At 37.2% G+C, this 27,972-nt stretch overlaps 1 protein-coding gene across 3 annotated transcripts; it reads left to right on the forward strand.

Moving 5' to 3' along the window:
* The first annotated feature begins 84 nt into the window (after nucleotides 1–84).
* PEX1 (peroxisomal biogenesis factor 1) lies at nucleotides 85–27,578 on the forward strand. Of its 3 annotated transcripts, none has more exons than XM_040592481.1 (24): nucleotides 86–320; nucleotides 2,538–2,681; nucleotides 4,562–4,645; nucleotides 4,892–5,006; nucleotides 5,095–5,867; nucleotides 7,316–7,435; nucleotides 9,540–9,663; nucleotides 9,952–10,061; nucleotides 11,364–11,464; nucleotides 12,780–12,912; nucleotides 13,624–13,720; nucleotides 14,852–15,022; nucleotides 16,436–16,590; nucleotides 17,760–17,949; nucleotides 18,148–18,317; nucleotides 19,162–19,296; nucleotides 19,883–19,947; nucleotides 20,785–20,927; nucleotides 21,006–21,109; nucleotides 22,286–22,462; nucleotides 24,024–24,254; nucleotides 25,732–25,932; nucleotides 26,243–26,373; nucleotides 27,290–27,578. In XM_040592481.1, the coding sequence occupies exons 1-24, from the start codon at nucleotides 192–194 to the stop codon at nucleotides 27,372–27,374; spliced, it is 3,888 nt and encodes a 1,295-aa protein (XP_040448415.1). In that variant the 5' UTR covers nucleotides 86–191; the 3' UTR covers nucleotides 27,375–27,578. The 3 variants fall into 3 exon arrangements, with proteins under 3 accessions (XP_040448418.1, XP_040448415.1, XP_040448417.1); XM_040592483.1 differs by having other exon boundaries at nucleotides 87–320; nucleotides 18,151–18,317; XM_040592484.1 differs by lacking the exons at nucleotides 26,243–26,373; nucleotides 27,290–27,578 and having other exon boundaries at nucleotides 85–320; nucleotides 24,151–24,254; nucleotides 25,732–25,843.
* Nucleotides 27,579–27,972: the final 394 nt, after the last annotated feature.

The raw sequence follows: 27,972 nt of genomic DNA on the forward strand, positions 1-27,972 counted from the left end.
GTATAGTGCCGCGTCCGCATTGGCTGGCAGCGGGCCACGCCCCTGCTTCGGGCGTGGCAGGGGAGGGAAGGGGCGCTCTGGGAAGGGCCGTCCCGCCCTCTCCGCCCGTTCCCGGGGAGGCAGCGCCCTGCCAGGGCGGAGCGGGCGCGTGGAGGTGCTGGGCTGCGGGGCCCGGCTCGGCCGCCGGCGGCATGTGGGGCAGCGGCAACCCCGGCGGAGGGGGAGCTGGAGCCGCTGCGGTGACGGTTGTCCTGAGCGGGACCCGAGACTGCTTCCTGCACTTACCTCCCGTGCTGGCCTCTCACCTCCGCCTGCAGCAGGTACCGGCTCGGCGCCGCTCGGGGCCCGGGCGGAGGGGCGCCTTGGGCAGGGAGGATCATGGGAGAGCACCGGCTCCCCGCGCCCCAGCACCCCGCTGCAGCGGTGATACGAAGAGCCCCCTCCCTCCGCGCCTCGGCCCTCACCACCGCCGCCTGCGGTGTCGCTGTGGTGACGGAGCGCGTGGGCCCCCCCGCCGTTGGGGGACACCCGCCGCCCCGGGGACGCAGCTGCCCCGTGGCCACGGCGACAGGCAGCCCCGCACGCCGCCTCGGGCGGGCCGGGCCCTGCGGGGGCGCTCCCTGCCTGCCCGGCCCGGCCGCTCAGCCGGGGGCGGGGGATTGGGGCCCGGCCTACACCGGCTTTCCCAGTAACTCGCTGGCGTTAACCGAATACTGTGCAAATTAATCTCTCGGGTGTGAGGTAAGGTGGTAAATCCGAGCTGAACCAGCGTTCTTGGTGTACGCGAATCGTTCGTTGTGTATTCCTGTGCGGAAAGGGTCCTGCGAAGGCCTCTTAGGTAGACTGCTCGCTTGCAGGAAGCCCACCTTCGATTCTAAATAACATTTCCATGTGAAAACAAGAGCAGAGCCTGTGCACATCCCTTGTGCAATGAACACGAGAGTTAAAGCTCTGCTAGCAGAACAGACAGGTTGAAAAATGGCAAGAACGAGCAGGTGAAGGGGAGCAGGCAGGAGTGAAGCTCAGGAGCGGAGGTGGCAGCCGCAATCCTGGCAAAGCCCCTTCTGGCTAGGCTGGCCTCAGCCAGTATGTGTAACCTGCTCGTTTCCCAAGGCCGAAAAAGACATTTCGCAAAAGTGCAATCATCTAGACTTGTAAAAACCTGCTCTTTTCCTTTGGGGTAGTAGAAGAAGGTTGGTAGGGTTCCAAGAAACCTGGTATAAATGTTAGCTTTGCTTCTGCTACGGTTTCTGGATGTCTTATAAATTTGCTGATAAGAGGGAGGGAAGAGGAGTGCAATTCCTTTGAAGTCTTGTGACGAGTGTCATTCTGTACATAGTTGGTTATGGTGGGCTCCTGCTTTTACTTAACATGATCCACAAAAAAATGCATGATCTCTGAAGTCTTGAATGAAAATATTAAAAAGGGGATAAATAATTACATTAATAGATTACACTGAGTAAATCATTAAAAAATGCAAATGGAATCAAAAGCTAAATCTAATTGCAGAAGGCATTAGATAAGTGAGTGACAAAATGGTCTGCAAAACTCAGTGTTGTGTGGCAATTAAGACACTATGGGAGAAACTCTTATCTGTGTGAGTAGAGGGAAGGGCTGTAAATTAAATATATCATTTAGTAAAAGAATCTTGGAACCATTGTAGATGTTCTCTGAAACTTTTCAGAGTTCACCAAAAAGTCAAATAATACTTGAAATTATTAGGATACAGTTGCAAACAGAACAGAAAATGTGACTATATTAATAATTAAATCTGTGATATGTTCACAGTATACATTGTCTTGGTCACTTGATTTTCATAAAAATAGTAATGTTTGAAAAAAATGTCACTTGAGTGATACAATCTAGGGTATAGTCTCTTTATATGGAAACTGAGCGGACATATTAAGATTCTTCAATTTGGGATCAAAAGCGCTGAGCAGTTCTGAAACAAATTAATAAAATCATTTTGGTCTGAGTTCATGTGATTTGTCACTTACATTAAATATTCCCCATCTCATGAAAGCAGTCTTGGAGTCCACGCAAATGTTACAACACATATAAAGTTTAAGCATATGCTTATGTTTTTTCCTCATTTGAGAAACAGAACTGTGTTACATTTCTGTAAGGTATTTCCTTGACAGACTATAATACAGAAGAAGGGAAGAGGAATTACTGTTCTTACTTAAACATAGTCCATAAAAACTAAAAGCTGTTAAACAGTTGAAACCAGCATGCTTTTCTGTGTTGAGAGTTGTAAAATAGGTAATGTGGAGAAAAATTCTAAAGATGGTCTTAAGAAGTTGGCCAGTCTGCCAGAATTAAAAAATAATTCTGTCACTACTAATAGAAACACCCTTTACTAACACGTTGTAAATTCTGCAAGTTATTTTTAGGGAATGTTAATTAAAATAGGGCACGTAAAATCCAGATAATATTTTTAAATCCTCTGATCTAATCAAATACAGTTTAGGTTGACTAATAGTCATCTTATTTAGCTTGTTTGATGTTAACTTTTTTTATTCCTTTGAAATTTGTAGGGCCAAGCTGTGAAAGTATCCTGCAGTCGTCAGCCTGTATTTTTGAGCTGGATGGAAATCAGGCGTCGAGGTCACCAGGGTGAAAATATTGCAGAGATTAACAGACAGTTAGCAGAGAAACTTGGCATTACAGATGGAGAACAGGTTTGCAATGCAATCTTTTCTTCTTATTTAAATAAAGACTATATTGTAAGATACTTGGTATCTTGTAAGAAAAGGTATTTACCTTTCAAGAAAAGGTAAACAAGTTAACTAGGACCTTCTTGTTTCATATATTTAGACAGTTACTTCATTTATATCTGCTCGTAAGAACAGTTAACAGTCATTGAATGTCTCAAACATGAAAAGATTTGCTCCTTAAATCATTAACAATTGCCTAAATCTAAATAACGTTAGGATAGGCTTGTGGGTAGGTCTTTCCCAGGTTGGAGCCACTCTCTGCAGTGCCATTTGCTTTAGGAAAGTACACTTCTAAGCAGCTAAATAATTTGGGAATTATGAGAATATTTTGCTAGGGGTTCCTGTTATTTTAAAATAATGATTGACTTACTGCATTATTCTTTGACTTGTTTGGGGTTTAACTTTTCATCCCTTTTTTCCCCCCTTCACCATACGTCCCCATGCATCCTCTGGCTTTGAATGTGTGTTTGAATTGGCCTCTTACTCTTGGATGCTGTGTTAAACTTTTTGTAAATGATTCTTTCATTGGACAGAAGTTGAGAGAGGCAGACAGAGCTTCTTGACGTAGGACTATTAAAATATGAGCATCCAAGTGTGGGGTTTTGGTTTTTTCCATTAATGGGTGGAAATTTAAGTGAACAGGAATAGAAAAGTATTCCTCTACACAATGTTATTGTGTAGTATGTTCATATACACCTATTCTTTCATACGGAAAATTTTATTCAGGTAGTAGAAGACATCAAAGAATGTGGCTCAAAGCAGTGTATTATCTTACCTTATTAACTTTTTTTAGCATATTCTCTCTAGAAATGAGGTATCAATTTGCAGAACTTTACAATTTACTGGTTTAGTGGCAAGGTAACAACCTTTTTTAGTTCTAGCAATTAATAGCCTTCAAGAGAAAAACAGTTGGAAAAGGAAACCTAAGAAAACCTCACCTAACTGTTGCCTAGAAATAAGCATCTGTACGGTCAAATACATGAATAATTAGGTAGTTAGCCATTGTTTGGATTCAGGAATTATATGTTTGCAGTGTTTCATAATAATGGGCTCTTCTATTTACCATGCTGGGGAAAAGATACTCCTCTCAACTTTTGCTTCAAATTGAGGACCTAGAAGAATTGAAAATCAATTTTTACTTTTATATATTGCTCTCAGAAGACAAGTAACTAGTTTTGTCTCAAGAAAAAAATAATTAAATTTATTTTAAGATGTATGACATGATATTGTTTTAAAACTGTTACTTTCTCTCAAATGGAACCTTTGGTAGAAGTTGACTTTTGAAATGTATGCTTAATGGTTTCTGAAAAGCCTAAGCCACAATAGCTTTCATCATCCCTCCTGATGAACTTTATGAATGGTTTCACAGGAAGCCTTGCTTCCACAGAACCGTTTTAAAGGAGCTGGTTCTGCTTTTGTATTATACTTTTTCCTAATTTTTTTAGCTGTTTCTGCGCAACCTAAATTTGCCTGCAGCTTAATGATTTTTTTCAGCATTCTAAAGTCCAGAACATTTAAAAATAAAAATTAAAAGATGATTATGTGATCAATATGCATTAAAAATTTATTGTTATCAGCTGGTAAAGCTCTTGATGCTTTTCACATTCGCTTCCATTCATGGCTTGTTGAAGTCCCCAAAGCACGGCCAATGCAATCTATTTCCCATCTGTTCAATATCCATATTCTGCTTGTGAATTCCCTGGTGTCGTTAAGAAGATGTATGTTCAAAGTAGTGAAAGCATATAATGAAGGAGATGTCAGTTCTGTAGTTGCATTAAAGGTGGAGCTTTTATGTGTTTAAAAGTAAGTAGTTAAGCATTTTGAAATAGTGTTACTTTTGCCAGGTATTTCTTGAACCATGTTCCCACATCTCCTCCTGTCAGCAAGTAGAAGTGGAACCACTCTCAGCAGACGACTGGGAAATTCTGGTAATAAAACCCTTTCCACTGTTCATGTTCTTTTCTTACAGATGACAGAGATTCTGATGCAAGCATTTTTTTTTGCAGAATGCCCCATTCTTTTCAGCCCCTAAAGAACTAATAAATGTGATGTAATGCTAATTTGTATTTTATATTTCAAATGATGTATTAGAAGGACATTTAGAGTTTTCACCTTCAAACAAATGTTGAAAATGAATGCAGTATTTAATTGATAATGGTACCACATTTCCCCAGGAACTGCACGCTTCTTCTCTTGAAAACCATCTTCTTGACCAGATTCGGGTAGTATTTCCCAAAGCCATCTTTCCTGTATGGGTTGAACAGCACACTCACGTTTACATCAGAATCGGTAAGCAACAGCGAAGGCTCTTGTGGAACCTTGAGTAAGCTGTTTTGCAGGAGTGGATGCATTCATGACCTGCTTTGTTCATACTCAGGTACGCTTAAGCCAGCAGCCCCCTATGGGAGATTAGAACCATGCACGGAGCTTCTAATACGTCCCAAAACACGCGAACTTGAGGAAAATACCACCAGCACAGCTTCCACAGAAAGTGACATCTTGCTCAAAAGTTTTGTGAAAAACAACATGGAGCAAGAAGAAACAGTAAAGGATCCTTTTGCCAAAGAACCTTACTTAAAGCCAGGAGTCCTTGAACAGAGTAAGGCTGATGCAAACATGACATTTGGCTCAAATGTTCTCCCAAATATATGGAATTTCATAGGGAGCATTTTTTCTCATACATCTGAGCAGAAACAAAAGACTTTGTGTGATAAAGATGAAGTGAGCACCTTCAAAGACAAGCTGCTGAACTTAATTCACATGGATTCCGTTTTTAGAGTATGTCAGTCCCAGCCTCCCAGCGTGCAGAATGCATCTACCACTCATGCGTTTCTGAAATGGAATGCTGTTCATGTTTTTCCATGGAACTTAGAATTTACTGATTTGGATCCAAATCCTGTAGTATCATATGGCAGAATTAATCAGCTGCTTTCCCCGAGACAGCGTCAACAAGAAGCAAAGCAAAATCTGCCATCTGAAAAGCAAAAGCAGTTGGCTAGTACACAAGACAAAAATCAGTCTGGTTCTAATAGCAGTCAAGCATCCAGTGAGGGTTTTGTTGTTCAAATTGTTTGGAATGGATTTGAAGACCTAAAGAGTGTCATAGAGTATCGCCACAGTGGGGAAGCCTTACATGTTGGAAGAGTTTGGGTCAGTTTGAGCACACTTATCTTTTGGGCTTTTTATGCAATAATATTTGCTGTTGGATAATTGTGGAACTGGCTGGTTAACATGCAGTTTTGGGATATAAACTTTGTGTTAAGCTCTCGAGTATACTAGAATCAAATAATATTTACTAGAGCTGTGCTTTGGTAAGCTGTCTCATTCTGGACTACATTACTTACTGTCATCCTCCAAGATGTACAGTGTATTCTGGGATTCTTCATCCTTAGCATTTTTTTCACCGAATGGGGAAAATGCCTCAGTGTTTCTGGAGGGAATGCATGGTTTCTTCAAAATCTGTTGGTAGTCATTGTATTCAGGAAAATGTGAAAGTATCTACTTACCTACACTCAGTACTGCATAGCAAGATTCTTTTTGTCAGTTAGCACTTTGAAATGTGCTTTGGACTTTAGGTGTCATCAAACAGTAAAGTTAATAGGATCACATATCCTACCGCCACACAATGTTTGTGAGTGCTTTTATATACTCTTTTAAAATACCCCTTAAAATTAATATAACTAGGTTTTATGTAAGTTAAACTATTTTTTGTATGCTGTTTTGCAAGGTGGCATAAGTCTTGGTGTATAGGTGCTGACATTTCAGCTTGTCCTGATAGAACTACAGCCTGGTTATGTTCTGTCTTTCCTGGAAGCACATGTGGGACCAACAAAAATAGATAAAATGCACTCCAAATCACTGTTTGATTATTTTGACATAATACACTTTTCACCGTTCACTTACGTTTTTTTGAGAATGGGAGCAAGAGCCTGTAGTAGTCTTTACCACTAAATCTTTTGAGACACTTAACAGTTTTCCAAATGCCAGCAACCGTAAAGTCTTTTAGACTTATCAAACATTTATGAGATGTTTTCAGTTTCGATATATGTTTAAAATATCACAGAATATTTGAAAAGTAGTTTGCTTTTTAAAAGGGCAAACTGACTAGTGCAATTTAAGGAGGCTGGGTTTTCTCTCTCTGTGCTGCAGATGTGCTTAGTTCTGATCTGTGTAATGGCCTATTTATGTTTACCCGGCCATGTAAAATTAATTTTAATCAGCAAATGAAGGTAGAGTTGTTGGGTTTCTTCTACTAAAAGTATTCTTACAATGTTCTAAGAACTCTGCCTAATTCTTCTTTTTCAACCTTTTGGGTTTTTATTAAAGAAGTTAGTAGACCATCAGCTATAGTGAGCACTTTCACAATTAGGATAGAAGGCAATTAGAAGTGTGCATGAGAGAACAAGATTTGGACACTACCATCAGTTTTATGGTTTCCTTCTATTCTATACAGATTACAACCAACAGACAGATCAATGGTCAAATCTAGAAGTTCTGTTAGTGATGAAGAAACTGATGTTGTATTATAGATGCAATATTATAACTGTTTTACTTTCTAATATTTCCTTTTTTCTTTGCTTTTATTTTAAATATTTCAGATTCCAGATGGTCTGAGGAAAAAACTACATATCGAAACACATTCAACAGTCCGAATTAAGTCAATTGAGTCTATTCCTAAAATTCCTGTATCTCTGACACTACAACCTAAACAGAACTTAGTGAGTTTATATTCTCGGTCATGTACATGTTCCTGTATTGGAAAACTGATAATATTGCTCTGGTCAAGTTGGGATTTTTTTAATGTTTTTTTTTTTCTTCATTTAGAAGATGTCTGTCATGTTTGATGTAATTCCAAAGGTGTGTCTTTTTTGAATAATTGCTTTATCTTTCTGCTGTGTAAGTTTAAATTAAGAAGATGCTGTAATCTACTTAAAGCTTATCTAGTAATGCTTTTTTCTATTTTGTTGAATGATACTGTAAACATCAAGCCATTAAATTTTAGTTTGCACTTGGAAATATTTCAAATAGTTCGGCATGCTATCTGTAACAATTTTCTATCTGAAGGAATTGGTAGAGGTCACAGAGGGTGGACGAAATAGAACTTCTGGATTCTGACTTCTGGTTTCCTCAAGCTGTTAGACAAATGCTGTATAGTCCCTTTTAAATCCTAGGGACTTAATGTTATTCTCAAATTGTGAAAATTTCTGATGTCTGTCTTATTAGAAAGGATGTTGACATGAAGGAGAAGTAGCATTGGTAGGGAAAAGATACATTTTTCTGTCTAATTAGGTCTCAAACATAAAACAGTTGCTGTAAAACCAGCAACAATAATCGATAATAATTTTGCATCAGACCCTCCCCTGAAATACATTAATACTGATTCAAACCTAGCAAATGTTCAGTGTATACATTTAAGCCTATAAAAATAAAACACAAAAAAGAAAAAAGAATTACAGAGTTAAAGAGGAAAAAATACCCATTTTCATTCTTCTGGGGGAAGACATGCTTATACTTTTCAAACATTGCAGTGCCCAGTAGATTTCTAAGAAAGAAACTGCTGTAAAATTATTACAATTTTGTATATGCTGTTTAGGTTTTTACTTCTTTTTAATGCTTTCTTTCAATTTTTCTTTTCCTTGTACTGAAGATTTAATTTTCTAGAGTTGTCTCATTTAATCCCTCTGTTTTCCTGTGAGGCATACCCAGTCTTCAGAGTGAGCATCTGTGACAGTAAGAACATACTTAGTACCAGTTCTTACAGCCTGTCAGGTGTAGCTGTGGAATGACGTATTTCTTCGTCATGTACCATATGCTTGTTTCTGTGTGACACTGGCCTGATTTGTCATTTTAGCTGCCCTTCAAAAGCTTAAATACAGTGCTTCCCATCATAGCAGGGCTTATGCAAGTTTGTTCTTTATCCCCAGTATTCTAATTTCGTTTCTTACCCACAAAGGAATAGTTGAACAGCATTGTTTTTTTTATATTGGAATTAACAGAAGTATTCTGGCAGTAATCTGCTAAAATTGTTAAAAGTAGTTGTGTGGGTTTATGTTTTAAATACAGATTCTTCCCTTTCTTTCCTTTCTGATTCAGTTGAAGTTTTTTAGTTCTTGGAAAAAACAGGCAAACACAGAAAGAAATACAGCAGTATCTTTCCATTCCTTTTCTGAACACTGCTTCCATGATCTTGGTTGATTCCCCATTTTTTAGGTAGGAATTAGGCTTCTCTGATTAGGAACTCAGCCAAGAGATACGCAATCTAGACTTGATTTCTTTTCCTATTCCATTTATCTGGGTGATCAGGGGTAAGCTGTTTGCTCTCTTTGCCTGCCTCTTGAAGTTTGTTGGTGGTGCCCGGATAAGCGCAGGGTTCTTTGTATATGAAGTGTGTTATACAGGGAAGAGAGGGGTATTCTGAGAACCCAGAATAAGTCATAGGTCAATATTGGTGTATACCCTGGGTGGTCATTCAAACCCAGGAGCTGAGTAGTTCGCTTGGATCTGGCAATACAGATAAGTAAAACAAGAATAAAGGCTTTTCCTTGCCCTCAGGTCAGTGTTTCAAAGATAAAATCTTCAGAGGTGGCGAAAGATTCAGCTGTTGCCATAGCAAGGGCTAGGCAGATGCTTTCCATGGAGCAGTTGACAGAAATGGTGTTTGCTGGAAAAATGCCATTTTCTAAATAAATAAAATTCTTGTATCTTCTTCCATCTCTGTGCTACCATAAAAGAAACAAATGCCTCATGCAGAGGAAGAAAACAGTTTTACTTACTAACACCTTGTTCTGTTTTATTTCCCTCTTTCTTTTTTTTCCTATTTAGCATAAAGATATACATGAAGATGATATTAAATCTGCTTTCAGTTCTTGGCTGCAGGATTCCACTACTGATGATCACCCGTGGATAATGACAAGCACATGCTGTATAGATCTGCCTGTTAAAGAAGGTAAGGAAGGATAATAGTGTCCTGTGGTGTAGCTGTCTTAGCTGTCCATTATGGAATTTACTTAGGCAATATGCCACTTAATATGTGTATACACCATTTAACATAACAGATACCTCTTTAAACTGAAACTGTAAGCATGAATTATGCTTTAATAATGATCAATATTTATTACTCTTTCTTTTTTATTATATCTTAGTAATTCAGAAGACACTAATCTGTTCCATCTTGTAAGGAATAAAAACTGAATTTATTTGGAATTTTAATAGTTGTTCCTTGGGTTTGTTACAGGAACGGAGGAGTTTGTCCTTAGTGTAGTGCATCCTGTGCACGTTGAAGAAAATAAGTCTGAGAATATTTTTATACTGAGTCCCAGTTTGCTGCAAAAGACTAATATACAAGTAAATATCACATAGTATCAGGTATCAAGTAATTTAAGTTGTTATATTTTGTTAAAAATGTATTACTTTTTATATATAATGTATTTTGGTTTCCATTTTTAAGTAAATAATGTCAGACTGTTCATTAAATTATGTTTGCATTCTTTAGATGTTATTTTATAGCCTCAGGTATTGCTAAGATTCCAGGCATGCCACACTTGTCACTGAATTTCATAGTCTATATCAAACTCTCAGAAAAATCAGTTAGAGCAGAGGAATGTTAGTACTGTCCAAGTCTGAACATACTGTCCTTATACTTTGTTGATCTTTCCCTTAATGCCTAAAGCACTGTAAAATCACTTCACAGTGTATCTGGCAGGAACAGTACCTAGTTCTGACAAAGATTCAAACCTACCAAGCTCACACTACCTTCTCTTTCATATAGTTCATGTGCCTTCTGTTCCTTCAGTCTTTCCTTTCTCAGAAGAATAAATATTTCTATTTAACATTAGGATTACTGTTTCCATTAATAATTCTGGTTGAACCAGTGGCCATGAGCCCAGGCTTATGGTTATAGGAGTGAGATAACGTTTTCATTTTTAAACTGATAGTTACATTTTAGTGGAGAATTAAGGTGTCCTCTTCTGGCTGTTTAGAATATAGTTTTTTCTGCAAAATTCAGGATTCCTGTTCCAAAAAAAAAAGTAAAACTAGCTTTTTTTCTACTGGTGGTAGAGAAGTACAAGAAGGCTTCTACAAATTGTGCTAGTGACTGGTGCTAAGATGAAGGGGCAAAATGTGTTTCTTAATAGCAGTGCCAGCATCTCCTACCAGCCTGTTCTCATCTGTGAACCTCTCTGTTAGCCCTGTTTGTCTGCCAAGAGTGAACTAGACTGAAAAATCCATGCAGGTAAAAAAACCAAGGTGTTTTGTCAGGTTATTTTTCATCCAGGCCAGACTCCTGGTATAGTTCACTATCCTGCCTCACAAGTGCTTGTGCCAGCACAACAGGGAGGGCAGAGGAGAAGGAACAAGTAGTTACAGGTAGGGAAAGAGATGATGGGCTGCATAGTGTGGTAGAAAACAGCACTTGGCCTAACATCTAGTCATAGGTTGTTACATCACTGTAAACACTGGGTTGTGTTTTGAAATAGTTGTATCTATGCCATTTCACCAATGCATCTTTCTTTCAAGCACAGTAAGCTTCAGCAGAGCATACATGCAACATTTTCTTTACACAATTCCTAAAATGGCTAGTCACTTTGATACCCTTCTCCTGTAGTTATATTTAATGTAAAGTACTAACTCTTCCCTTTGTTGTAGGTTCTTTTACATCCTCTAACTAGAAAAGCTGATGGTGACAGCCAGCCACCTATATGTGATACAGACAGGAACCTTCCTTACCACAAACTAAACGATTTAGGGTGAGACATTTTCATAGTAGAAAACATGGGAGGGAATGGGAATGAGAATTATAAATAAATAAATAAATTGGTGGAAATGCAGCTTTTTTGAAAAGTAAGCCAGGTCTAAAAAAAAAAATCTCTGCACCTTTTGCCTTGTGCCAGGTTCAGACCTTATCCTAGTAAATGTAAATGGTTAATTTTGTCCTCTGAATAGTCTTACTGCAGTGAATAGAAAACTTCATGTGACTGAAGCTGTTCACATTCTGAAAAGTTCACTATGTCTGACAGTAGGATGGGAGGTCTCAGAACTGCCTGAGTTTCGGAAGAAATACTGATGTTGCCAAGTACAACATATTGTACTGAGATACGCCGCGGGTAAAATGTGCCCTTCAAACTCAACAGCTACTCAGTTAACCTGCTAGGTGGCCCGTGGCAGAGGTGTAGTCTGGAACTAGCCATAGGACATGCTGTCTCCCAGCAAATAAGTAATAATGCAAAGCCGTGCTCATTGATATAAGGGAAGACAGTGGTACCACGTAGCAAGCTTCAAGTAGGGATGGGACAGAGGGGACGTGAGAGAGTTGGAGTGTTGTGGTAGTATGCTATCAGCTTTGTGAAAGGCAACTGAGGATATTACTGAGGTATTTTGAAAAGCAACTGAGCATATTATTATTGAGGAGGGAATGGGAATTGATGTGGGGGTATTGTGGTAGGGGTGGGATGTCATAGGGTAGGGATGTTAGAAACCAGGATTCATTTGTTCATTCCATTTTTCATGGAACAACACTTTTTGTAGAAAGTTGAAATACAAAACTGATAGCCTTGCTGTTTGTGGATCTGAAAGGAGCATTGTTGTGTTGAAAGTTACAAAGATTTAGGACAGGTGCAGGATAAGGATGTCTTCAAAGCAATTATGTGTTGCTTTATTTCTGAAAAGCCTGTTTTCCAACCCAGGCATGCTCCTGGGTTTTTTTTTTACTGGTTTGTTAACATTCCTTAGTAGGTTGTTACTCAGCCACTCAAACAGGTGAAGTCCCAAAAGATGGTGAGCTCTTACCTTCTGAGACCTACCTCGTGCTAGGATGGTGTACAACGACTAGGTAACCTTGCCATTGTGGGAGTCTTCTGCAATATCTGTCCGCGTCCCCTGTGTCACCACTGCAGAATAAAGCTGCTGTCTCTTCAGATTGAATTGTCTTTAGCTTTTTCTTGAAAAGGTGAAGTATGTCACAATGTGTCAGCATTGAAACTTCACCATACGGCAGGCCATTGCTATTTACATCATGTGTATTGATGCTACCCTAGGCCATTTAATGTTTTATTTGCTCTGCAGGGGACTGGACAAATTAGGAACATCCTCATTTGAACACATAAGCCACAGTCTTCTGGGGCGTCCTTTATCTCAAAAGCTGGCTGCTGTTGCTGTGGGACTGCGAAGTGGAGGGGTGCTTCTCACAGGAGGAAAGGTACACACCTCATTACTCTCTACTTGCAAACCCCCCCAGGTTGTTTTCCCTATTTACAAAACTGTTTTTCTTAGTTTTCTTTGCTACTTCGTGAATTCCAAAGAATTAACAAACAAGCTGAAGAAAGAGCAGTTAATTGAACAGAATTAATTCAATAAAACATTATATACATACATTATATGCACACTTTATAAATATATATTCATATTTCATGTATGTATAAATATATATATATAATGTAAGTTTTAAAGATTGCTACCAATGCAGCTAGGGAACTAATCTACTTTGTGTTCAAAGTATAATAAACACATCATGTCTCTGAAATATTTGAATGAAAATAAGAGTATAGTATTTTCTCCTGTGTTCTAACATAAAATGGCAGTGGAGTTGATATGCTTGTTTTCCTCTTGCCTCTTATGTGATCCATTTAAGGTCATATTCCACCAAAACTAACAGATGTCTTAACATTGAACTCAGTGGAATCAGAGCGCTCTCTGCAGTGGATGTATCCACTCTTGAATTTGTTTATACTTGTTTTGCTCTATGGCTTTGGTCTCTACCAAGTGATATAAAGACAACATTCATATATACCTGGTGAAAATAAAACCAGTGTGTGTACAGCTTTCTCAGCTTGTTAACCGGTATATTCTGTGACAAAAACAGAAGGAGCTAGTTCTGTCGATTTACATTAGCTCACATTTATTTTTGTAGGGAAGTGGAAAGTCAACATTAGCAAAGGCCATCTGCAAAGAAGCATTTGATAGACTGGACGCTCATGTAGAAGTAATCGATTGTAAAGCTTTAAGAGGTACGATAATATTTTTTTATATATCTCAATTGTTTGCTGTATGATGAAGCAGCACAATTATGAAGTTGCTATATTTAGTCTGCATAATTTTTCTAGTGTTATTACTGCTTTTGCAAGGATATTTGATGCCCTGCAATAAGCATCTTTCTCAGCCTGATGAAAATACAGCTGCTGTAAGCTTATTTCACACTTTTATCAGTTTCTGTCCCATGTACCACCACCAAATTCAAACCATGCTTGCCATGCTTGTTTCTAATTATTGCAAAACAGGAAGAAGTTGCAAGTTGAACTATGTTTTTTTTCGGCTGTGCTAGCTGGAACAAATGTTACATTAACAAATCATAAGTATTAAAGATTACCTGTATTACTCAGTGAAATGATGACACAGGCACCAAAGAAAGATCAAACAACCAGCTGAAACCTGATTTACGATGACATATTTACTAACCTAGTATATGTTGGCAATAGTCATCTAACACTCATCATTATAGATGGATGTATGATAATGTATAGATGATGATGAGATGGATGAATCCTTAGGTTTTGTGAGTTCAAAATAAGTAGTTTGCACCAAAGATGGAAGAGGACAAAAAAGGCTTTTTTTTGGTCTTTCACTTGCTGGCTTTCCTAAATAATCTTGATGTTATAGAGGCAGAGAATACTCAACTGTTTTCATACAGAGTCCTTGTATTGCATGGCTATACTCTTTTTTTTCTTAAGTTCCTGCCAAGCTCCTTGCTCCAGAGAAAAAGGGAAAGATTGATAAAGAGCTAGGTCCTGCACTCTGAAAAATTCTTCTAATTGCAGGACTCCTTAGTAACTAATTTAGAATGCTGCTGCTATTGCTCTAACTGTCTAGGAATTAGACCTGTAGACTTCTGTAGTGGTTGGTGAAAGATGATTAATATAATTTTAGTACAGGTGGATCCTTCTAGTACTTTTTTTACATGGAAGATGTGGTCTCTTTACTGAACTGCTGACTTTGCTTTAATCTTGGTACTTGGATTTTACAGGAGTAAAGTTAAGCTACGCAAATCCAAACATTGTAGTATTATGTGAGCACGATGTAGTCAGTCTGATGATTTTTTTCCCTCATATGTTTTGTCATTAAAATTGTATTTTCCGTTTTAGGAAAAAGATTAGTAAACGTAAGGAAAAATGTGGAAGAAGCTTTTTTAGAGGCAGCATGGAGGCAACCATCTATTCTTTTGATGGATGATCTTGATCACATTGTTGGAGTACCTTCTACACCAGAGCATGAGAACAGCCCTGAAACCATTCAAAGCAATAGACTTGCTTATGGTAATATTGTGGTACCTGTGGATAAAAATATAATGCAACTTAGAATTTCTTGCACCTGAATCGTACTGTCCTACCTGGACAATTCTGTTTGTCATTATTGCCTGTGGACCATGTGGTATTCCATGGCAGGGATTCACAAACCATGGTATGTAGACCGTTTGTGGACCACTAGCAGAATCAGAACAGTTCACTCTGGAGCTTGGAGTAGTCATTGCCAATGGTACTTACACCGCAGCTGCTGATGGTAATGCCTGTTGTCAGTACCACTGCCAGCTGTAAGGCTTTTCGGTTCCCTTTTATATTGTTTGTGTACTCAGATATGTTCCAATTGCTTACAAATTACAGGTGAATCTTTAACTGATAATTACTGATAAGATCAGTATTATAATTGACATATCATTAATATTGATCCTGTTTTCAATAATTATTATTTGTAATTACAGAGGTACATATATTTGGTACTTATTGATATTTAGAACCAACTTCTTTTAGCTGTGTACTAACGTTTTTGTCATCCTACTTGGTATACTTTGTAGAAGTTCTGTTTTATTTTACAATGTAACAATCCACAGATTTCAAAAAAGGTTATCATTGTAGCTTGATATCCCATATATAGTTCCTTTTTAGTCCCTAAAATCTAGGCAGTGATAAGTTGCAAAATAAAATTTAAGTGATCAATATCTTTATTTTATTAGCTGTATTAAACTCTGTTCATGTAAAATTAAAGCCACAGCAAAAAACCACAACCTTCCCTTTCTTAGCTCCGTTTGAGGGAGTTAGCATATTTTTAAATTAAATTATTTTTGAAGTTCAGCAAATCTTACTATAATTTCTTTTTTAAAAATCTGCATTTAAGTTACTTGCAGAAGTGTTTGTGTTTCTTATTACTTTATTTACAGGTATAATACATACAACAGAAGCTTTGAGTTTTAAAGAATATTCCTTGAAGATCCACCTTGCATCCATAATTTCTTTGACTTCCATATATTATTTTTTTCTAGACGGCTTATTTTCTAGTCTTTGCAACTCTTTTCAATCTTACAACTTTCCCTTTTTTTGTTTGCATGGAGGGAATAATATTTCTAGAAGAGTGATCATAACGCACAAAAAAAAAAATAATCCTTGTTTAATATCCTGTGGTAGACATCATCAGTGATGTTACAAATCTAGCTTTTAAAGAGCACTTGTGATGGTATTTTATTAATGGAATGTACTGTCCTAGAGAAAATAACTATACATCTCTCTTTTTTTTATGATTTAAAAAAAATCCTGTAAACATGGGAGTAAAACAAATAAATAATGTTACATTTTGTGTGCCCTAATGCTGCTCTCCAGTACAGTAGAAATGTCTATTATGAAATGCAGAATCTTTTGTTATTTTGCAATTCATGGAGCAATGTCTTCTGTGTTTAGTTTTGAAAGATCTGATAAAAGAAGTTATTTCCATGGGGAGTTTGATTGCATTAATTGCCACAAGTCAGTCTGAACACTCCTTACATCCTTCCCTGGTTTCAGCTCAAGGAACTCACATATTTCAATGCTTCAAATGTATCCGATCTCCAGATCAGGTAAATTTGGGTAAAATGGTTAGTGTTGTTTGCCTTCCCTGCAACCTCAAATACAGTACAGGAACAGCTGCAGAAACAGTAGGTTACACCCAAAGATGAGAAAAATATCTGGAAATCTTAGAAGTTATTTCCTGATACTTAAATACCTCAGAAATTACATATGACATTATAATGGTTTTAAAGAATAAAAGTAATCTAGTGAAAACTCCCAGTTGCCCCCACTTATTACTTGTAAGGGTATTCTAGAGGAGCAGCTTTGAAAAAGTAAATGTAAGTCACTACAGTTAGATAAATGAGATTAAACATGAGTGTGTTTTTTCACTGCTCAGAGGAATAAGTATGTCCCTATAACATGTATTTTTTAAAACGTTACTAAAACTAAATGTTAATTTTATGGGGAGGGTTTGGGTTGGTTTTCTATATTGATTATATCGCTCTACTTTTGATTATGGTTCATTTTGAAAACCGAAAAGGAAAACCAGTATAACTTCTTTGCAGAAGACTGACACTTTCTACCTGTGCATGCCCTGAAGACATGACACAGACATGGCAACTCATTTGTATTTCACAGTTGTTCCTGCCTGCTGGTCTGCTGTCCAGGATAGCAATTAAAAGGAACTGAGGAGAGGATTCTGCATTAGATATAGTGTAGCTTTCTCCCACTTCCTGCAAGTCTACTTTTATTATTTTTAATACAAAAATGATTTAATAAAAAAAATTAATAAGGATGAGACATCACTGGAAAAGTCAGGATCTCAAAAGACAGAAAATTATCTGATGTATTTTAATATAATGCAATATATTCAATCTCAAATATATTCTGCTCAAATTGGCAAAACGAAGGATGTTCCTTTTTCTGTGAAACAGAAAAACTGGTTGTAAAACTATAAAATCTGGGGCGTGAAGGGTTGTTACATTATTATTTTTGGCTGTAAGATAGCTATGGTGAGGTAAACATTTAAGGGTATAAAACTGGTGAATTTATTGAAATTCACCTGAAGAACTAACTTCTGTTTATCTTCGTGCCTGCTCAGATTTTGTTATTAGAAGGTTTGGTGACATGTAAATATTTAAGGAAATTTTAGTAACTCATATGTTTTTACTTTCTGAATTTCTGAAATTCCTATGAGACTAGTAATACACGCTTGCTGCATAATTCTATTTTTCAGAAGCAAAGATGTGAAATGCTGTATTCCATAATAAAAATGAAACTGAATTCTGATGTAAAGAAGTTCTCTGATCTTGACCTCCAGTGTGTTGCAAAGGAAACGGAAGGTTTTGTTGCTAGAGATTTTACTATGCTGGTTGATCGTGCCATTCATGCCAGTATTTCCAACCAGAATGCATTTCAAAATGGTGGTACGTTGACAACAAAATCTCTTTATTTCTGTATTACTCCACAGGTTCTGGATGACAGAAGCAAGGCTATGAAGTAAAAGGCATTTTTTTTATGGTTTATGTTTAGAATGTATGTAATTGTTACATATTGTGAGGAATTTGTTACTGGTAGGATGTGTGTTCTTTTTTGTTCAGGTTTTTTTTTCTTTTTTTTTTAAGTAGAATTGATTCTGTCAACTGTGGATTTTCAGAAAGCTCTAAAAGATTTTACTCCATTAGCTCTGAGAAATGTCAACCTTCATAAACCTAAAGACATTGGCTGGGACAAGATTGGTGGCTTAAAAGATGTGAAGCAAATACTTATGGATACCATCATGTTACCTGCAAAGGTAGACAGCTTTTTTTTTTAAATTAGTTACTTGAATTTTGTACATAATGTTAGCAGGGGAAGAATGATTTTTAAGGTTTGATACAGTATTTGACAGAAAGACAACAGGTGTGATTTTAAGCTACTTTTGTAACTTCCCAGTCTTCAGCTGTCTTCAGCTACTGAAAGACTTTCTCCTTCCCTTGCCCTGTTCCAAATACAAACGGCAATGGCTTGTGCTTTCCTGCAGATCAAGTGTTGCAGTACTGCTGACATCATCTTTGCTCCGTGCTCTGTTGCAGTGTTTGTGATTAGGCTCTGTGATGATAACATTTTCAGCTGTCTTCTGCAGTACTTTTGCTAGAGTATTCTCTTTTGGATTAATGCCAGTCCACGATTCCCCTTTATTTTGCTTTGACCTTTCTGCCTTGCTTAAGACTTCATCAAGCATTGAGATGAGCCATCCATTTCAGTCTTCAGAGAAATGACCGAACAGTTTTCTGTATAATGGACAGAATCTTTCACTGTATACTTACATAATTTGATCATATCAGTCAGTGATTAAAATAAGAATTCAGAAGTGCCAATATGGGCTTTATAAAGCTCTAGTGAATTCCTGTTTTGTCCTGTTTCCTCTTAGTAGAAAATGCCACTTACTTTAATTTTAAGTACATATGAAGTGGGTTCCTAGGCTTCAGTCTCAAGTACACCACCAATGGCCCAGATGAGCTGTTGTGATAATAATGTGGATTAAAAAAACTGGAGACATTCTGCATAGACAGAAATTAACACTAGTCAGTGATATCACAGTGCACTGCAGAATAATTACATGTTTTAGAATATGTCTTGTTGAAACTCTTTTCCAGTATCCAGAATTATTTGCAAACCTGCCCATACGACAGAGATCAGGAGTCTTGCTGTATGGAGCACCTGGAACAGGAAAAACACTGTTAGCAGGAGTAATTGCTCGAGAAAGTGGAATGAATTTCATCAGCATCAAGGTAGCAAGATTATGAAGTTTGATTGATTCAGTTGATTAACTGAATGAAACAGCTTAACATAATACCTCTGAGTATTTGTGATGGCAAAATTCCAAAGTAAGAAACTGACATTTAAAATTTGGTATATCTTTGGATATCCTACCATCTGACTTCTGGAACATCACAGTTTTATTACTGGGAATTTTTTTATATATCTATAATTATTCATAAGGTAGAATTATAAAATTTAATTAGATGTTCTTAGTTTCCCATTTTTTATAAAAAGATCCTGGATTTTGGTTCCATTGGACAATGAAGTTAAGCGATGCATTTTAAACATATTTTCAAAATACAGTGTAAGCCATTGTCTTGTGATACTGTAACATATGTTCTGTCATAGTAGAAAAATAGAAATTATTACTTTAAAATAAGTTGGAGTGCTTCAGAGATTCTTTTGGTTTATCTATACCACTCAACTCTTCTGTTCAGAGATGCCATTCTTGGCTGCAAGAAAATTCACTGTAGTATATAAAATGTAGGCTGATGTTGAATCACACATTAAAACTAAGAAACAAATCATGAAATTTTTGTTTTATTTTTTTTTTAGGGACCAGAGCTGCTCAGCAAATACATTGGAGCAAGTGAGCAAGCAGTTAGAGATATCTTTTACAGGTTGGTTTTGTAAAGATTGGTGATGTTATTGATGAATTTTATTGGTTGAAGCTCCAAGAAATAATTTGGTTGTCTTAGGAGAGACATGGCATCAGATCACAAAAGCATCTGAAATATGATTAGTTGTGCTGAATCAGATGTTCAGATCTTGACAAGTTCAACTTGACCATCATTATTTAAGAACTGAACATTTTGGCTGAGATTGGAGTGCACTTTTGAAGCTGAACTCCCAGTTCTTTCCATTTACCATGCATTGGTCCACATCACAGAACTGTCTTGGAAAACACATGCAGAATTCCATTCCCGGCTGATTCCAGGACACAGTTGAGTAATGCTTCAACTAGTAATGAACACTCAGTATACGGGTTCATACTAGACTTGGTATCAAGGTCCTCTGTGCCAGTTGTTACTACAAATCTGCCCTTACTGATTCTCAGTGTTCACTAATACAGACATACCCTACACAGCCTTTGCTTCTTGTGTAGTTTGACGTGTAGGCAGTCTGTTAGATGTACATAAGCCAAGACCTGATCTGCAGTGATTGGATTTTAGAACTTTCATGTATATTAACATGACAGTTGAGTATTTCAGAAATTAGAAATTAAGTGCAAAGTGTGCTATAAAAATGAGCAGTGATTCCATTGCAATCTAATTCTTCAGAACCTCTTAATTTCTACAGAAAAGATTTCATGTTCTCTCTTTAAAGATAACTGAATCTTTGCTTCTCTGAAGCAAAAAGCAATTCAATTACCCTTAATATTTCTAAGCAGTTTTACCTGTGACCCAAACTTAAATAGAATTTAAGTATTGCTGCTTTTTTTTTTTTCTGCCTTGCAGAGCTCAGGCAGCTAAGCCTTGTATTGTTTTCTTTGATGAGTTTGATTCTATTGCTCCTCGCCGAGGTCATGACAACACAGGAGTTACTGACAGAGTGGTCAACCAACTTTTGACTCAGTTAGACGGCGTGGAAGGCTTACAAGGTAATAATTCATCTATGTGCTCATTTTTATACAAAAATTTAGCAGATGTTAATTGTGTTTTTTCTGTACTTTCTAAAGGGGTTTATGTGCTAGCTGCTACTAGTCGCCCAGATTTGATTGACCCTGCTTTGTTAAGGCCAGGTCGACTGGATAAGTGCCTGTACTGTCCACCTCCTGATCAGGTGAGGAAACAAAACATTTTAGATCGGAGGCAAGGAAAAAAAAATCAAACTAATGGGGTTTATTCTCCTTTTCTTTATATTTAGTGGCATTTCAAACCTGTACAAGCAGATTGGCTTGCCCAGCTCCAGTAATACAACAGTATAAATTCACTGATTTTAATGTCAATGTGTTCACATAAAACTAGGGAAACACAAGGCTGTTTACCACAGTCTGCAGGACCAAATCATGATCCTGTGGATATAGCAGATTGAAAAAAAATAAAATTAAAAAAGGAAGCTAGTTGCAGAATGAATTTGGATGCAGGGTAGTGTTTATCATGTTCTGAGTCTTTCTCTGAATTTGAATCCAGTGGATTTGCCATTTGCTTGAAGTGAACTATAGCCATTCCCAACCCAACTCTTGAATTACCTAAAGCTTTCCAGAGTAGTTTGATTCCAAATTCAGTTGATCCCACACTTTTTTATCCACATTTAATTTGGAATATTCAAGCTCTTTTAAGTCAGATGTGTCACTAGTTAGGAAAGGAATGATTCCCATTGGTTTCAGTAGGCTTTGGATCCAGTCTTAGAGGCTGTACAATGTGTGCCTTTGATTCTCCATTTTATGAGGAAAAAAACCAGTGCTGTTCATTTTCAGATTAGCACATTTTGCAAATGCCGTATCATTTAATTCTGAAACACACATGAAGATGATGAATCTGTGCCTTAAGAACACAGATGTACTCTTTTTTCCTTTTTTTCTTTTTTTTTTTTCCTTGTAAACTTCTGGTTTGGAATATTCAGGTAAACATAAGTTTTTCACTTTAGTCGTACTTCTCTTTGGAAAAGGTTGTGTGAGTAGCAGAGTTCACTGTCATATTTTTATATATTGCGTATATAAAAGTCCCAGATATTAACTGCATATTTAAGGAAATATATTTCTCTGTATACTTTATTTGGTACAGTTTCTCTTAGACTTTTCAAGGAAATGTAACAAAATGTATGCCTATATTTTAAAAATTGCTATACAGTATGTCCTATACATACTATTATTAGGGTAATGTCATCTTGAAAAAAGATCCTTCCTCCCTCGCATAGGAGGTTGCTTGTGACAGGGCCAAAGCACTATTTAGAAATCAGAACAAGGAAGAAAATAGGTTGCTTTATTGACTTTTTCTTTTTTCTCCCTTTTTACAGAATTCACGCTATGAAATCTTAAAAGCTCTCAGTCATTCCCTGTCCTTGGCAAACGATGTGGACTTTCAGGATTTGGCAGCAAAAACAGAACGGTTCACAGGGGCTGACCTAAAAGCTTTGTTGTACAACGCCCAATTAGAGGCAATCCATACTAATTTAGGTTCAGGTTTAACACAGGTAAATAACACTGATATAAGGGAAGTCTCTCCTCCTTTTTATTTTGATGTTGATATGTTTGAAAAGGCTAATTTTATCCTTTTTTTTTAAAACCAAAATTATGTTTAATAAGATGTAATTTTCCAATATTGGTATACAGACAATTAAAGTTTTAGTATCTTTGCAGAAAAATGTAGGAATAATTTAACAAACTAGTTTAAATACTTAAATACAATTTTTTTCCATTTTATGGTAGGTGTTTAATGTTAAATAGATTTATGTAAGCTATATCTGCTCATCATTGTTATGAGGAATGACTGACAGATCAATAGGAGGTATCACACTCAGTTTCTTAGGACCAGCTAGCAAATTCAGTTTTGAGGTGACGCATTTCAGATGATGGAGGAGGCAAGAAATTGGTGGGTTTTGTAGAGTTGCTCCAACAGATTGAGTTTGACCTGAGGTCAGGAGAAAAGCAGCGAGAAGATGGGGTATCTGAAGCGGCCTGCTCTGGCTCGTCTTTCAGGCACCAGCTAATACTTGCACTTCCCAAGTACAGGATTGCACCCCTGGCTTATACCCCTTATGTGGCTGACCGTTCCTTTCCTCTTTTAACCTCTAATCAGCCACCTCTCCTCATATTTTTAATGCCGGTCTTCTGGTTCTAGCTGGAAAGGGGCAGGCATGGCTTCTGCTACTTGGTGGTCAAAGGGAGGGGTTGGGGCAGAGATGCAAAAGCAAGGAGACCTCTCCGGTCCTGTTACCAAGGGATGGGGTTCTGAGGATGCAGCCCTTAGTACTGGAAGGGAGGGATCTACAGCATATCTTCCCTAATAATCCCTTCACTTGTAGCGTCAGTAAGTAGTTCTAAGGATACCTGATGATTATGCATCGTTAGAGGCGGCCATTATCTAAAGCAGTTGTCTCCGGAGTGGTGTGCACAAGACAATCCACTGAGGTGCAGGAAGAAAATATTAGAACTTCAATAGCACATGTATATAAATTACAAATAAATAAATGTGCATCTATTTGGTGGAATGTATTTAGGAATGTTTTACTGATAGGGGTGTACAAACAAAGATTTGCAGACACCATTCTAAAGCAACAACCGTGACTTCTACACCAATCCTTAAAATGTGTTGACTGTGACTAAAGGTGAGTACAGCAGTTAGGCACTGTAAAAGCAGATTTACCACAATCTCTTACAGCACTTTACACAAGACACTAAATTGCCTGAGGGAATGGTTGAGACAGAAGTGATACAGTTCTACAACAGAAAATGCGCATGAAGTTTCCCAACACTTGCTGTCACTGAGGGAGTGAGGCAGTTCAAAGCAAACAAATAAAAACCTTAAGATTCTCTCCTCAAATTACTTTTCTAGCTTGAAGACAGAAAGTTCTGCTTAAAGGCATTGGATTTTCCTAGCAATATATTTAGAAATACACTCCCAGAGAAGGACAGAATACTAGAATCAAATGTAAATTGATACTTCCACTCGCACTGTATATTACATCTTTTAATGTATTTCAGATTGCAATTAGCTCTGAATTAACATTTCTAATGTTCTGTTCTTTGTCACAGGATATTGGTTCTAGTTCTGATAGTGACTTCAGTCTCTCTTCCATGGTTTTTCTAAACCACAGCAGTGGCTCAGATGATTCAGCAATAGATGGAGACGCAGGGCTAGAGCAATCTCTTATTTCTTTAGACATGTCTGACTTGCTTCCTGAAGATCCAAGGTCCAATATGTATCGTCTTTATTTTGGAAGCTCTTATGAATCAGAGCTGGGAAATGGAACTCCTTCAGAACTGGTAAACTACTCGCTTCCTATTTTGAAATTTCTAAATATTATCACTTGTGAAGCAGAAAAACTGAACTAGGCAAGTGGTGCGGGTTTATAAATACAATTATGCCTGCTTTGTCTTTCAAACTGTCTTTAGCCTGTATCTTGTCCGTGGTGCGGCAGCAGATGGAGGGATGTCATCTGACAAAATACAATATGGACTTCTCTGCAACTATGCAGGACTTCAAAGTCAAAATCCCCAAATATACTGCTTAATACCTTATAATAAAGCAAACTGTATTCATACTAGATCTTACTGTCTGGTCCAATGGCTTTTTGCCTTTCAAACTTCAGTACTAAAACAGTTTTTTACTTTGTTTGTTGTTTTTTGGTTTTGTTTTAACTTAGTTTTATTACTAAACAATGGCCATTCAGCTTTCAAGGATTCAGTCAGAATCTTAAGAATCAGCAAACGTTTTTCAGTTTCCAATAGTGTGTGTATTAATGGAATAATCTGACCATGGAATTGTGTAAATAACAGAAGTAAACTTCGGCTTCCATCCTTGCTTTTAAGAAGCAGAATTCCTGTTATAGTATCACATTGCACAGAGGGCAGCACATTCTCTGGCTAGCTTGCAGACAGGAATGTGCTGGCTACCCAGCATGTGCGTAGTGATCAGCTGGCCAGCTTGTCTTCCTTGGCAGCTGCTGTGTAAGCAAAACAGAACATGCTGTCTTCGAGCTCCTTATGGTGAACATACGACCTTAGAGTTCATGTGTGATCCACGGGACGTTAATTTTCAAAATCTGTTGCAGAACTACTACTACAAGTAGTTATCAAGGTTGTTACGCTTTTTTTTTTTTTAATTCAAAAGTGTATGGCATTGATTCTTAAAGCAAAAAATTGCTTGTTGACATTGGAAAACAAATTTCTGAGCACTAAGGTGCTTTTGTGTGCTTTATCTTACATAAATTGAATGCTATCATCTATAATGCATCTTTAGAGACTTCAGTTTTCCTCCGAGTGTGAAAGTTTTTCAGCAAGGTTACAAGGACTTTGATCTCTTTAAAGTTGTTGAACTTAAAATTTGCATATTTTATCAAGTGACAGAGAATTTGGATGTGATAAATATTTAAATAATGAGGAATTTCAAAGCTTAACTACATAAATTTGCCCAGATTTCTGAACCACTGATTTTCATATGTACATAAAAAAAACAGAGTTAGTAGACCTTTATTCTTTTTGAGATAAGCCATTGCAAAAATATTTAGATTTTTTCCGAACATGAAACATGTCACTTTGAAACTTTTACTCTTCCCCAAACACCTTGGCAAATTAACCTACATCTTTCTGTTCAAAAAGTTATGTGATATATTTTATAAGAGAAAATACTCTTTTTGCCAGTGGAGGCAAGCTTATACTGAATTGTAGGCTAAATCTTAATGGCAGAATTACTCTTTTGGATCCATAATGAGGTAATTATTTCTTCTTATGGTCAATTTAGAGCTCTTTGTGTTTATCTGGACCAAACTCCCTAAGTCATGATTTTATCAGTGTGACGCAGAGAGACACAGCATCATCACAACCTTCAATGCTTAGAACAGCTTCTCAAGAAGACTCCCTGGAAAATAACCAGGAGCAGCAAACAGAGCACCTGAGGACAGAAATCAGTGCTATCAAAGCCAATCACAGAAGCAAGAATGGGGTATGGCAGTTTTTTCAGTTATTTAGTCTTAAAGCTTTTCTGTTGTTCCCCTACACTTCTTGGTATTTCAGTAAATAATTTCTGCAATAATATGTAACGTAACCAAAATAGCAAAGATGAAAATATGCCAGATGTTGCATTCATATGACAGAATAGTTGTTTCTGTGTTGTTAAGGGGGTGGGGGGTTGTGATTGTATTTATAATACATTTGTCTGTACACGTAATGGGGAGGTTCCAGAGTTACTGGTATTCATGGCACTATGTTTCTGTGGTAATTTTCCATTGTCTGTTCATGGTTCTGTTTTCAAGGAGGACAGCACCCTTAATCAGTCCGTGCTTGCCAAGAACAGTTTAATTATTACCCAGTCCCATCTGATGGCTGCACTTGAGGGTATAAGACCATCCATTAGCCAAGATGACTGGAAGAATTTTACTGAACTGTAAGTATTACGTTTTAGTAATTGTGAATTCAGTGGAGATTTGGTATTTTCACAGCCCTTATTCATCAGAAACACAATAGTTATTTAATGTGGGGAACGGCAGTGGAGTTGAATAGCTTCTGACGGCAGTTTTTTTCAGGAATATTAAATTACATACTGGGAAAGGGAAAATATATTACCAGTGCGTTGTCTTTTATTGTTTTTATTAACATAAGACCTAGAAATTGTAATCACAGACCAGAAAACCCTTGTATTATGTTAAGACCTATACCAATACGAAAAGGCACTGATTCTTTAAGACTCAGAGCTAGGCCCTTCCTGCTCCCACTGAATGGTAGCCCCTCATACTTTCAAATGGCTGGATTTTGTCTCTCCATAGTGGTCTTTGTAGCTGCCATGTTTGGGAAACCACAATCATCTGCGTAAGTATAAACATACTGAAGAGGAGAGTATTTCTCCTTGGACTTGGAAAAGCTGGAAACTGGTACAGGGATGTTCTGTGATCTCATCATGGGGTTATTCTGACATAAAGATTGTTAAGGAGTTGTCATCCTCAGCTGATACATGGATAAGGGAAGGTCTTATAGCAGGGGAAAGAGAAGGAAGGGACAGGAAAGGAGAATGAGAGATGCATCCCAGGAGTCTATACCACCCTGTCCACTTCTGTTCCTTGTCCCACCCACATCTGTCCTGTCCCCTAAAAAAAAAAAAAAAAAAAAAAAAAAGCCCTGTAGAGAGCTCTCAGTCAGGTTTGTGGATGAAGACTCCCCCAGGTCTGAGAAGACATGCACTTTTCAGTTACATAAAAACATACTTAAACATCTATAGTTCTGTGTTGCATTAATGTACATCTGAAAAGGCATATGCAAACAAGGGAGTTTCATAAGAATTTGCTAATACCTTTTTCTGTTTCCAGGTATGATAATTTTCAGAATCCCAAGAAGAGAAAAGGACATGTTGGCTCAACACTCAGACCAGGACAAAAAATTACTCTAGCATAGTAACTTGTATTTACTTGTAATTGATAAACTGTAACTAGGAATGACAAATGTGATTTAAATCAGATTATTTATATTCACATGGATTTATTAACACAGAAGTTGAAGATAAGTTTCTTTTAAACTTACATGCTGTAAAATTACATCATATTTTATTTTGAAGAAAATAGTCTTCTTTCAGAGTGGTATTAAATTTTTGAGAGAACATTGGTTATGTTCTGTCCAGTTGTTTATCACATAAAATTTTAAATTTTGCTTTTTATCAGTATAGGTGCCAAAACATAACAATGATTTCCTATCCCTGTTTATTTCCTCACAACAAAAAGATTCTGTTTGAAGAAATTGTAATATCTAATGGTGAAAATGTTTTAAAAAAAATCTATAAAACCATTTTCTAATGGCCTTTGGAGGGCTTAGAGAAGAGTGCTACTTCATGTGTTTATTGGTAGGTAATTAGATTAATACTTCCAGAAAAACTACAGGAAAAAAAAAAAGACAAACCAAGATAATTGTGTCTTGGTTTCTGCCACTGCTTATTATTCAGAAGAATATCAATTGCATTTCACAAAAATTGTATCTTCTTATCCCCATCTTTTCTTCT

The sequence above is a fragment of the Falco naumanni genome, chromosome 4, assembly GCF_017639655.2.
Source record: "Falco naumanni isolate bFalNau1 chromosome 4, bFalNau1.pat, whole genome shotgun sequence".
Taxonomy (NCBI): Eukaryota; Metazoa; Chordata; class Aves; order Falconiformes; family Falconidae; genus Falco; species Falco naumanni.

Excerpts from the sequence above, each read along its gene's own strand:
- PEX1 (XM_040592481.1), top strand. The coding sequence starts at position 192 with ATGTGGGGCAGCGGCAACCCCGGCGGAGGGGGAGCTGGAGCCGCTGCG. Across the intron at positions 11,465-12,779 it reads CACAAACTAAACGATTTAGG|GGGACTGGACAAATTAGGAA; the intron begins GTGAGACATTTT and ends TTTGCTCTGCAG. Across the intron at positions 26,374-27,289 it reads TGGAAGAATTTTACTGAACT|GTATGATAATTTTCAGAATC; the intron begins GTAAGTATTACG and ends TTCTGTTTCCAG.